At 39.9% G+C, this 13128-nt stretch overlaps 1 protein-coding gene across 13 annotated transcripts in view; it reads left to right on the top strand.

The window, feature by feature from the left end:
* Positions 1–13128, top strand: part of UTRN (utrophin) — a 533664-nt gene that overhangs the window by 140309 nt on the left and 380227 nt on the right. For all 13 annotated transcript variants that reach the window (XM_021072273.1, XM_021072283.1, XM_021072259.1 and 10 more), the window contains 4 exons: positions 7710–7913; positions 8833–9014; positions 9728–9878; positions 11049–11168. In XM_021072273.1, the coding sequence (XP_020927932.1) occupies positions 7710–7913; positions 8833–9014; positions 9728–9878; positions 11049–11168 (657 nt within the window). The remainder of the gene's footprint in view (positions 1–7709; positions 7914–8832; positions 9015–9727; positions 9879–11048; positions 11169–13128) is intronic.

The raw sequence follows: 13128 nt of genomic DNA, 5'->3' as shown, positions 1-13128 counted from the left end.
CTAAATTTCGTCCTTGTTAACTGCTTTTTTGGGGTTTGTTACTTACCCTCTCAACCTAGTTTTATTTGTAAAATCTGGATAAAACCACCCATTTTATAAAGACAATATAAATTCAAAGTATCTAAAATGATATTAAGCACTTAATAAGCAGGAGCTATCATTATGATTTTTCCTTCTCATTTTTGGCATTATCATTCATTTTTATTTAACAATTTTTTTTAATGTTAGTTAATTCTCATATAATGATAGTGGTCTTGAATTGGCATAGCATTTTTATTTTCTTCTCCATGGGTCAGAGGACTTATTATTTCAGGGGTTCCTTGGGTAGTATGTACCACTTTTATTTCCTCCATTTCAAAAAATGGCATGATTTACAGAAAAAGAAAAAAAAACTTATTAAGGAAAAGAAGGCAGGACAACCTAGGGCTCTTTTTAGTAGTTTTGAAAATCTAATATTGCATAATTGACTGAAAATTTGCTGAGAAGCATTTGTCTGTAGTAGTTATTATTCTGCATCAATGATGCTCCCTTTTAAGTGGCTCAGATAATCTTCTGAGTTTGCCTTTGGTTTTTAGAATCATTTTTCATCAGATTGGGGTTCCTTTGCTTAAAAAGATAGGGTACTTTACTCCTTATAGTTAAGGCTATTCTTTAAAAAGGAGGGAGATTTCATTTTCATTTCATGATGCGTAGGTAAAGTTTGCATTTCTGTTTAGGGCTCACAGTGGTATGATAGGAATTGCAGAAGCCATTTGCTATTTGATTAAGAGCCTATGTACTAACATTAACCTCTTCATTTGCATGCTTTCCTTAATATCTTAAAGTTGGAATCAAATTGATTGAAGAAATAAAATGTGGTCAAGTTGTGGAGTTCCCGTTGTGGCGCAGTGGAAATGAATCTGACTAATATCCATGAGGAAGTGGGTTCGAGCCCCGGTGATGCTCAGTGCTCAGTGGGTCTGGGTCAGGAATCCAGCTTCGTTGTGAACTGTGGTGTAGGTCACAGACGAGGCTCGAATCCCACGTCCCACGTTGCTGTTGCTGTGGCTGTGGCGTAGGCCAGCAGCTACAGCTCGGATTCATCCCCCAGCCTGGGAACTTCCGTATGCCTCAGGTGTGGCCCTAAAAAAAAAAAAGTCATGTTGTAACCATCTATTCTTTAACATATCTTGCCATCCTCTACTTTTCAATGACCATTAATAGTCTTACTGCCTTTCTTGTTCTTTCTGCAAACATGGGCTTAGAACATTAGGTGGTCAGCAAATAATTTCTGAGTTTCTCTTTATATTAATTTCTCAGTTGAAAGTCTCCTGTTGTGTTTGAATGAATACCTTCTGGACACTCGCATTTAGATAATGCCTTCCATCTCCCACCTCATAGATCCTAGTGCCTACCTTTGGCTGGTCACTAACTTTCCTAGTTCTCAGATATCCTCAGAATATTGAGATTTGGTACAAAAAGATCTTCAGGATTATTTTAGCTTTCCAGTTTCAGCATTTTAGGTCCAGAATTTAACTCATTTTCTTTTCTTTGTCTTTGGCACCATTTCTCTCCTTATTATCCAGTGTTTCATCTGTGTGCTCACAGATTCACTTATTTTTTTTTTTTAACTCCTACATGTCATTTACCTGGTCCATTTGAATTCTTCCTCCAAGATGTCTTTGGGGTATGTTTTCTTTCCATTCTAACCCTCATACTAATTAAAGACCTCATCTCTTCTCGTAGTTTACAAGGCTCAGCCCACACCCCAGCTCATTTCAGGCCACTACACTGCAGTCAGTCATGGTGGCCTCTTCCTCTCCTTCCTTAAGATTCTTGTGTATGTGGGTTGCTGTCTGTGAGACATTCTTCCACCCACTATTTGCACGGTGAGCTTCCCATCTTTCCTCAATTTCAATGGAACTTTTTCAGAGAAAACGTCCCTGATGAACCCAATTGAAATCTAACCCTATACACACACACTCTCTCTCTCTCTCACGTCACTGCTTCTTGCTGTCACAGTGTTTTTGTAAACTATGTTAAGAATTTGAAATTGTACCTTAAGAGCATTGGGAAAGCAGTGACATCTTTTAAGCAGGGAAATCTTATGATGTGATTACATTTTCCAAGCATCATTCTGGCTGCTGTGTGAGAAGTGGATGGTGAAGGTAGGCATCTGCAGTAATGGGAAAGTAAAGACACCAGTCTGCTGGCTGGTGTCCTGAAGGGCAAGTGGTTGCCATGGAGCTGGAAAGGACTGGATGGATATGAGATAAATTTGGAGGTAGGAGTTGCTTATACATATTAAATGTAGGAGATGAACTTATGGTTGCCAAGAGGGAGGGACTGGAAGGGCCTGGGAATTTGGGGTTCGTAGATGCAAGCTGTTGCATATGGAATGGATAAACAATGAGATTCTGCTATATAGCCCAAGGAACCGTATCTGATTAATTGTGATGGAACGTGACGGAGGATAATGTGAAAAACAGAATGTATATATATGTGTACCTGGGTTACCTTGCTGTACAGCAGAAATTGACAGAACATTGTAAATCAACTGTAATAATTTTTTTTTAAATGTAGGTGATGAAAGAAAAAGAGAAACCAAGTCTGGCCCCCTGGTTTTTAGCTGGAGAAATTAAGTGCTTGGAGGAGCCACTTACTGAAATGGGAAGCCTGAAGAGGGGGAAGAAATGAAGGGTTTAACAAGTTTGATATGCCTGTGAGACAATGAAGTAGAGAGGTTAAGGAAGTAGGACATAGGAATTTGGAGTTTGGGACCAGAAATATAAAGGTAAATGCCTGCAGGATATAGATGGTACTTTAAACCCAGTGGAGATGGATGGAACTACCCAGGCAAAGTACATAGAAGAAAAAAAGGGCCCAGGACTCAATTTTGAGGAGCTTCATTACTTACATGTCAACAGATGCTTTTGAATGAGGAGGAAAGGCAATGTGGTGTTATTGAAGCAGGGAAAGGAGAGCTCCAAAAAGGTGGGGACTGGTCAGACGTAGAGGATGCTGCTGAGAGCTTAAGAAACAACATAAGGTGACCAGAACTCTGGGTTTGCTTGGAACATTTGGTTTATGTGCGTTGTTATAGCACTGTGATTATCAAAAATGTTCTGGCTTTTTGTTAATCATATCATCATAAAGATGATGCTAGAAAAGTGGCTTCAATGAGCAAGATGCCAGCAACATTGACAAAAGCCTTTCCAGATGAGTGGGGGAGACTAACACCTAATCAGCACTAAAGGGAATGTTAACAAATGCAGCTGTTAAACACATGAGCATTTCTTTGTGTGTGTCTCTTCTAGGGCTGCACCCTCAGCATCTGGAGCTTCCCAGGCTAGCGGTCTAATCGAAGCTGTAGCTGCTGGCCTACACCAGAGCTATAGCAACGTGGGATCTGAGCCTCGTCTGCAACCTATACCACAGCTGACGGCAATGCTGTATCCTTAATCCACTGATTGAGGCCAGGGATTGAACCCAAAACCTCATGGTTCCTAGTGGGATTCGTTAACCACTGAGCCAGGACCGGAACTCCGCGTGAGCATTTCTTACGTTGGTCTCTCTACATTCTAGTGTGTCTGAGATGCATAAAGATTGTGGATGAGAGATGATAAAATGGAGACAGGCTGTAGGCAAATTTTATTTCATTTTATTTCTTTCCCATTTTAAACAATTTTATTGAAGTAGAGCTGATTTACAGGTAATCATTTCTACTGTACGATAAAGTGCTTCAGTTACACATACACACACATCCATTCTTTTTCAGATTCTTTTCCCATATGGATTATCACAGAATATTGATTGTGTAGAGTTCCCTGTGCTGTACAGCAGGTCCCCATTGGCCAGGCATTCAGTATACAGTGTGCATATGCCAATCTCAAATCCCCAGTTCACCCCTCCCCCCACCCCACCTGTCTCCTTTGGTAACCATAAGTTTGTTTAAAGTCTATGAGTCTGTTTCTGTTCTGCAGTAAGTTCATTTGTATCCTTTTTTTACATTCCACATGTAAGTGATATCATGGGATGTTTGTTTTTCACTGTTTAACTTCACTTAGTATCTTTAGGTCCCATCCATGCTGCTGAAAATGGCATTATTTTATTCCTTTTTATGGCTAATATTCCATTGTGTGTGTGTGTGTTTGTACATGTACACACACCATATCTTCTTTATACAGCATATATAGGTCTTGTTTTTGTATACATTCAGCCAGTCTATGTCTTTTGGTTAGAGCATTTAGTCCATTTACATGTAAGGTAATTATTGATATGTATGTTCTTATTGCCCTTTTGTTAATTGTTTCGGATTTGTTTTTGTTGATTTTCTCTGGCCCTTTATCTCTTGGCCTGTTTTCTTCCCTTTTGTTCTCTTTTCTTGGGGTTTGATGACTGTCTTTAGTGTTGTGTTTGAATTGCATCTGTTGTAGATTTTTGGTTTGTGGTAACCATGAGGTTTTGATATAGGAGTCTATATATACACACAAGATTGCTTTAAGTTGCTGGTCTCTTAATTGCAAATGCATTTCCAGGATCCTGAATTTGTATCCTCCTCGCAATTGTTGGTTTTGGTGGCATATGGTTGTGTGTGGATGATTTCCTACCTTAACTAATGTTTGCCTTTACTGGTGAGCCTCCTCATTTGTAATTGTCTTCTTTCTAGTTGTGGCCTTTTCTTTCCGCCTAGAGAAGTTCCTTCAATATTTGTTGTAAAGCTGGTTTGGTGGTGCTGAATTCTCTTAGCTTTTGCTTGTCTGTTAAGGTTTTGACTTCTTCAAATCTGAAAGAAAGCCTTGCTGGGTAGAATAATCTTGGTTGCATATTTTTTCCTTTCATCACTTTAAGTATATCATGCCACTCCCTTCTGGCCCACAGAGTTTCTGCTGAAAAATCAGCTGATAACCTTATCGGGGTTCCCTTGTATGTTATTTGTTGCTTTTCCCTAGCTGATTTCAATATTTGTTCTTTGACTTCAATGTTGGTCAGTTTGATTAATATGTGTCTTGGTGTATTTCTCCTTGGGTTTATTCTTTATGGCATTTGTTGTGCTTCCTGGATTTGAGTTAGTGATTCCTTTCCCATGTTAGGGAAGTTTTCAGCTATTATTTCTTCAGATATTTTCTCTGGCCCTTTATCTCTCTCTTCTCCTTCTGGCACCCCTATAATGCGAATGTTGGTGCATTTAAAGTCGTCCCAGAGTTCTTTTAGACTGTCATCAATTCTTTTCATTCTTTTTTCTTTATTCTATTTCACATAGGTGATTTCCACTAGTCTTCCACCTCACTTTTTTGTTCTTCTGCCTCCTGTATTATGCTGTTGTTTCCTTCTAGTGAATTTTTTATTTCAGCTATTGTGTTGATCATCTCTGCTTGTTGAATCTTTAAATCTTCTATTCCTTTGTTAAATGTTTCTTCTAATTCATCGATCTTGGCCTCTATTTTTTTTTCCAAAATTTTGGATCATCATTACTAGCATTACTCTATTTTTCAGACAGGTTTCCTAGCTCTACTTCACTTAGCTGTTCTCCTGGGGTTTTGTCCTTTTCCTTCGTCTGACTCATGTTTCTCTGACTTTTCATTTTGTAGAACTTTTTGTGTGGTCTCCTTTCTGCAGGTTAGAGGGTTGTAGCCTCTCTTTCTTCTGGTGTCTGCCTCTTTGTGGGTGAAGTTGATTGATACAGGGGCTTGTTATAGGCTTCCTGATGGGAGAGACTGGTGCCTGCCCAATGGTAGGTGGAGCTGATTCTTATCCCTCTGGTGGTTGGGGCTTTGTCTCTGGGTATGATTAGGGGCAGCCTATATGCTGATATGTGGAGCTGTGTTCCCACCCTGTTTGTTATCTGGCCTGTGGCTTCTCAGCCCTAATGGGTGTGGCCAAATTTTTCCAAAATGGCAGCCTCACCGGAGCTCACACAGATGATTATTCCTGGGACCCCCCCACCTCCAATGTCCTGCCTCATAGTGAGCCATGGCCACCCCTGCTCTCCCAGGAGACCCTCCACTACCTCCCAGTGGGCTTGATCCAGATTCTTATAAAGTCCCTGCTTTGCCCTGTGATCCAGTGCACATGAAACCCTGTGTGCCCTCCTAGAGTGAAGTCTTTGTCCCCCTGAGTCCTTTGGAGCTCCTGCACTTAAGCCTCATTGGCCTTCAATCCCAAATGCTTCAGGGGCTCCTCCTCCCAATGCCAGACCCCCAGGCATGGGAACCTGATGTGGAGCTCCAAACTCTCACTCCTGTGGGAGAGCCTCTGCAATGTAGTTATTTTCCAGTCTGTGGGTCACCCACCGGGCAGTTATGGGATCACTTATATCATTAAAGCACCCCTCCTACCATCCTGATGTGACTTCTTCTCTATTTTTGGTAGCTTTTTTGGTAGCTTCCAGTTTATTTTGTTGATAGTTGTTTAACAATTAGTTGTAATTTTGGTGTTTTAGTGAGAGGAGGTGATTTTGAGTCCTTCTACTCCAGAATCTTGTTTCTATGAATTATGCTCAATTTCCCATGTTCCCTTGCAGTCCTGCTCACACGTTATAAAGTCAGGATGGTCTTCTGCAGGATGCCATTGTTGGCTCTGAGTTAGTGACCAATAAATTGTTCTTCCTCCCCTGTTTGTTTCTTGTCCTCTGTGCTAAGTCTAGTCTCACTGGCTCATGGGCACCTGGTGGAGAGGTGTAGGCAAATTTTAAAGAACTTTTGCTTTGGAAGGGGATAAATTAATGAGAGAGGTGGTTGATTAGGTTATGGAATTGTAAAACATATAAGAAAATACTTCATTGCTTAGAAGGAGCTTGAAATAACTTATTCTATGGGCTCTTCAAAAAAAGACAAGACTGGAGTTCCCATCATGACAGAAACGAATCTGACTGGTATCCATGAGGATGCTGGTTCGATCTCTGGCCTTGCTCAGTATGTTTAAGGACCTGTCGTTGCTTTAGGTAACAGTCATGGCTTAGATCCTGAGTTGTGGTTGTGGCATAGGCCGGCAGCTACAGCTCTGATTCAGCCCCTAGCCTGGGAACCTCCATATGTGGTGGGTGTGGCTCTAAAAAGACAAAGTAAATATGTAAATAAGTAAATAAATAAAGTTCATCTGTCCTCTAACACATACATTAAAAAAAAAAAAAAAAAAAAAAAAGAGAGAGAGAGAGAAAAGACCAGCAAGTAAACTAAAGGGCAATTGCCTCAAAAAAATATTGTCGGTACAATAGCCTATACGTGCAGCTGTCTTTCAGTGTCTAAAATGCAGTGCCAAAATGCAAGTCAGTAAAAGCAATTTAACTAGGGTCAAAGCAGAGTTCTAACCTCTACCTCTTTAAATGGCATCCATCCTTCATGGCTTGGCATGTTCCAGATCCTCCATGAAACTTTCCTGTTTTAGTTCTTGGTGATTTCAAATAGCATCCCTGGTTGGACCCATGGAATTTATAACTTTGTTAATAGTCTCTTTATTTTTGTTCAGAAGTGATTCATGTGGGTTATTTGTCTCTTTCCAACTATATTAGAATCCCCATGCGTACAGCGTCCAAGGATGATGCAGCTTTTGTCCTCTCTGCCATCCCAGCACACTTAATAAAGGCTTTCTCACTAGTTCGCAACATTGCTCACCCAGCTCCTGAGACTGGGAAGAACACAGTGATGCCTGCTGTGGGTTCTCCACCAGGGTGTCTTTATTGAACACCTTCTCATTTTCATGACATGGTTTTCTTGGCTTTGTTTTTATAGGGCTCAGCGCCAGAGGAAGAACCAGAGGGTCCCCGAGCCGAAACCCCCAGCACTGTCACTGAGATGGACATGGACCTGGACAGTTACCAGATAGCGCTGGAGGAAGTGCTGACCTGGTTGCTTTCTGCAGAGGACACTTTCCAGGAGCAGGAAGACATTTCTGATGATGTCGAAGAAGTCAAAGAACAGTTTGCGACCCACGAAGTAAATAATCTGTAGCTGATGAGCAGGATGTATCTGCTGTGGTGTTTGTACCTTAATCAGGGGCTGTACCCTGATGTTTGTTGTTTACTGAATTCTGCTCCACAGAAAGGTCATGGCATATTTTAGGACTTGTGATATTTAAATAGGGCTTTATTATAAAATCGGTGTGGGTGCTTAACTGTGCGTTGAAATTAGATTTCAGATTTTAATCTTAATCGTAATCTGTAGATTCTGTGGAGCCACTGACAAAAATCAATACTGCGCAGACAAAAGTCAATACCTCACGTTTCTGAAGTGTATTGTTATAGTTTGCACACAAATTGGCTAATCAATACTCCCAACCTTTAGATTTTGAATGTTCCCCGGAAAGAGATTATTTTTGTTTTATGATGAAGCAAATTCCTATCTAGTATTCCTGTATACTTTTTACATAATGAAAATTTCATACTATTTCAGGGATATATTGCAGCATAGTGATTAGATTATATGAAGAAGTCTTTGGATTAATTAGTTTTTTGTGTGTCGATACATTAATTAACAGGTCTTATTTGCTGTTTTGGTCTGGAAATAATAGAAATGATCATTTTCTTTAAGTAGTTCTTCTTGGATGGAGCATGGCATTTTATTTATTATAACTTCTCATAATTCCGTGTTCACTGACTATCAGGAGCCTGATCAGCAGTTACTTAAAAATAGCTGTTGTTGTCGATGTCATATTGTCCTCTGGGATCCATTCTTTTTCCTGAGGCCAGCTGCTCATTTCCTACAGTCAGAGCTTAAAAAAAAATGGGATCAAAGTCGTCTTTATTTGCATTCTACATGGTCCTCCCCCCCACCATTGATGTCTAGGCATTAGCAATTGATTACGATTTTTTTCTTCAATGAATAGCTTACAAATCTTAACGATGTGCCTCCCTAGGCTTTTATGATGGAGCTGACAGCACATCAGAGTAGCGTGGGGAATGTTCTACAGGCAGGAAACCAGCTGATAACACAGGGAACTCTGTCAGAGGAAGAGGAGTTTGAGATTCAGGAACAAATGACCCTGCTGAATGCCCGATGGGAGGCACTGAGGGTGGAAAGTATGGACAGACAGTCCCGGTGAGTGGAAGCACAGAAGTGAACATTTTATTCCTCAGACTGTGTTGCCCAGTTTAGCACAGGCCCAAGTCTGCAGGTCTGTGAGAACAAGATAACCAGAGACCTTGCCTGGAAAATTCTCACTCTTTTTTTTTCTGTAGTGTTGCTGGAATTTCATGTGGTGTTTGTTTCCCCCTTTGATATGTGGAAGGAAAAATCAAAATACAGAAATGAGCAAAAAAGGGCAAAGACATTTTATATGAACTTTGCAGTATTAAAGTTGGCTAACTTTCAACTCAGATATGAAGACAGGACTATGTTCTATGTATCTGCAATGTCATTTTGTGATATTTTTTTCAAAGCATTTTTTCCCATGGTTCCTTTTATTTCATGTATTGTGTGTTAAGGCGCAAAGTGCATTCCATTGCAATTTCCACCTATTTAATAGGCAGGAACTCCTGACTGAAGAAACAATGATTCTGATACAAATAGAGGGTGTTATTATTTGCATTCTTTGGCTGCATTTAATTGACTCCACTTAGGAAGAAAATCAGGTTTATTTTTTTTTGGCAGGGGGTGGGGTGGGGGTTGGTTTCTGTATCTAAAGACTAAATGCTACTTTAAATGGTTAGACAAGAATGTGTTCCTGCCCCAGTTCTTTGGTGTCTAGAGTGCGTATTTGCCTTCGCACAGGGAAAAAGAGTGGGACTAATGCTGTGTCCTGCCCCTACCAGGCTGCATGATGTGCTCATGGAACTGCAGAAGAGGCAGCTCCAGCAGCTCTCCGCCTGGTTAACACTCACAGAAGAACGCATTCAGAAGATGGAAACTTGCCCCCTGGATGATGACTTAAAATCCCTACAGAAGCTGCTAGAAGATCATAAAGTAAATCTGGCTCATATTTCTTTTATTCCTTATTGAACATTGAAGAAGCAGCACTTAGTGTTCTCAGGGGCTGAAGGCGTCTTTCATTAGTGCAGGGGTGGGACTCTTCTTTAGTGAGTCCTTTTATTCCAAAGCTTGGAGGGTGGAGTTCAAGGGGATGTGATTTTTCTGAGCCAGGGTTGAAAGCGCAGGCAAAACTTTATATGGGTATGTATAGTTTTCTTACGAAAGTACATAGCGTTCATAAGATTCTCAGGGTTTTTTGGACCCATGAGTGGTGAGGAACCCCAGCGTGTTGCCTTAATGCCGTGTGTGGTGACATAAAGAAATTTTTAGATTGATCTATACCTAATCCTTCAGGGAAAGCACTTGCTTCTTCTCGTAGGTAACGTTCAAAATTTGGTGGACAGTTTAATTTGATCATAAATTTAGGAGATAACTTTTCATAGTCAAGGAAAGGTAGAGTAAAATGGCCTCTTTGCAAACTGAAGAATTTTATTTTTCAATGAAATACCTGGATGACAGCTAAACAAAGTTTTAGGGAGTCATTAAACACAAACACGCGAGGCATTTGACAATACTTTTAATAATATTTGAATAAATTATCTGTATGCATATGTGTTATGACCTGTCATGGACCTGTCCTATGGAAGAGGTGGGAAGAGAAGTTGTCTGTATGCCCCTAACTGCTTTCCTGGGTAGCTAATCAGAACAGATCCTGACTGTCAAATAGCGTCTGACTTACCTTTCGCTTTACATGATGCTGCACTGGATAAAATGATCTGACTCTGTGTATTTAAGTTCGGGACTTTTTCTGATTTAATGGCTCTGTAGTCTTAATTCCTACTCTAGGCACTCAAGTTTTTTATGTTACACCTTTTTTTTTTTTTTTTTTTTTTTTTTCCTTTTGGCCAGAACTTAGAATAAAAGTGGCAGTCTCCCATTTGCAGTGTTATGAGATTGCCTCCTCAGACTGCTTCCGTTCATAATGAAATGTGAAGATGGATAAGGGGTTTGTTTCTTTGGTTGAACGTGTAGACTAATGATTGGGAATTTGAACATGATGCCTCATTAAGTGTCCTTGATAACTCTTGACAACTGAGTGGATTTTAAATAGGTAAATGGGAAAGAGCAGATACAAAGGTTTATCTTAATTTTTTTTTTCTCTAGAGTTTGCAAAATGATCTTGAGGCTGAGCAAGTGAAGGTAAATTCGCTAACTCACATGGTGGTGATTGTTGATGAAAACAGTGGCGAGAGCGCGACAGCCGTCCTGGAAGATCAGTTACAGGTAAGGACCCTGTAAAGTCAGATAGTCCCAAGCGACCTGTGGTCTGAGCCCCAATATACCCTGCGCCTATTACTCATGTCCTGTCTCACTGCTTGTTTAGGAGAGTAGGATAATCTTCTTTAGGTTATATTTCCCAGCTGGGGTTCCATAGCACATGGGTTTATTGAAGTACCTAAGTATCGTTCCTTTACTTCAACCCTTGGGATGAAGGTTGAGGCTGCTTGCAGGCCGCAGTTTCCTTGGGCATGTGAACAAGACTGGGAAACATAAGACCTGATCTTGGGAGTTCCCCCTGTGGCTCATGAGGTTAAGAACCCAACTAGTAGCCATGAGGATGAGGGTTTGATCCCTGGCCTCGCTTCGTGGGTTAAGGATTCGGCATTGTCTCGAGCTGTGGTGCAGGTCACAGATGTGGCTTGGATCTTGTGTTGCGTGGCTGTGGTATAGGCAGCAGCAGCCCTGATGCAACCCCTAGCCTGGGAACTTCCATATGCTGCAGATGTGGCCCTAAAAAAAAAAAAAAGAACTGACCTCCACGAGTGGGCCACGATCCTTCTTCAAGATCATTTGAGGAATTTATTAAAGTGCAGATTCCTGGACTCTACAAAGACCTGAAATCTCTGTGAGGCCCAGGGAATATGTTAAAAAATGTACGTGCCTATTAAAATTTGAGAATTTCCACCATGCAGGACTTAATATCTCCACTGTTTTGGTAGAGCAATGTGTGAATGTCAACCCCAGCTTTGGGAACCCAGACAACTTGCTGCTTCTTGCTTAGTGGTTGTGGTATATCTTTACAAGTCTTTATAAAGAGATTGATTGGCACAGTTGACCCTTGAACAATGTGGGGTTTGGGGAACTGACTCTTAAGCGGTTGAAAATTCGAGTTTTATTTCCCCAGAACTTAACTTCTAATAGCTTGTTGTGCCCTGGAAGCCTTATGATAACAAACAGTCCCTTAACACATATTTTGTTTATTGTATGTATATCTACAGATATTTTATGCATTCATCACATACCTTTCTCTTAATTTATTGATATTTCTAGGCTATGTGGTTCTCCTTTACTTCAAATTGTTGCACATCTCCAAAAAAATTTCCAATATATTTATTGAAAAAAATCCAAGCATGAGTGGACCTGCACAGCTCAAACTCCTATTGTTCAAGGGTCAACTGTACTTTGTTTGAACAGGATTTGGATTACCTGATATAATGTTGCCAGTTGGTGACTTTCAGTAATTTTCAGAGGATATTTATCATATGAAGTCCTTTTTCTTTTGTAACATTTAAAATTGGCTAGTGGTTTTAAGACTTTGGTGCAGTAGTATTTAGTTCATGCAAGAGTCTGAGAGGGTAGGCATTCACGTCTTCCTATTTAATAGGAAATTCAGAGAGGTCAAGTGATGGCCGCCCCCTAAAGTTTAAATAGGCAGTGAGTTTTCATGCTGAGACAAAAGACTTGTCTTCTGGCTCTAAGTTCTCTACCCTTCACACTATACAAAGCTTACTCTAGTATTAATTATTGAAATGAGATAATATGAATTTAATAATTCTGGCTCACATGTAAGTAATGCAGAAATAAAATTTACTGTTTGGTGGTAATCATTAGTTATAAAATGAAAATAAAAATTTATTGGGAAAGTCATCATGAAGAATGATTTTTTTAAATTAAATTTATTTCCTTAGTCTTTCTAATATTTGTAATATTCTATCACTAAATTTTATGGAATTTTCTGTGGATCATGCAATTCAAACAGAACAAATCAATTAGGTATTTTTTCTTAGACATTCCCTCATTCAAAGCATAGTTTCTGTTAGTTTAAAATTTTTTTTCGTAATTTTGGGACTATAGATGAAAATTTTCTTGGCGCGTAAAATATGGTTAAGAAATAATTGATGCATTGAATTTTGTTTTAAGTAAAAATAATTACAGGAGTTCCCATTGTGGCTCAGTGGGTTAA

The sequence above is a fragment of the Sus scrofa genome, chromosome 1, assembly GCF_000003025.6.
Source record: "Sus scrofa isolate TJ Tabasco breed Duroc chromosome 1, Sscrofa11.1, whole genome shotgun sequence".
Taxonomy (NCBI): Eukaryota; Metazoa; Chordata; class Mammalia; order Artiodactyla; family Suidae; genus Sus; species Sus scrofa.
This window is presented reverse-complemented; position numbering and strand designations above follow the sequence as displayed.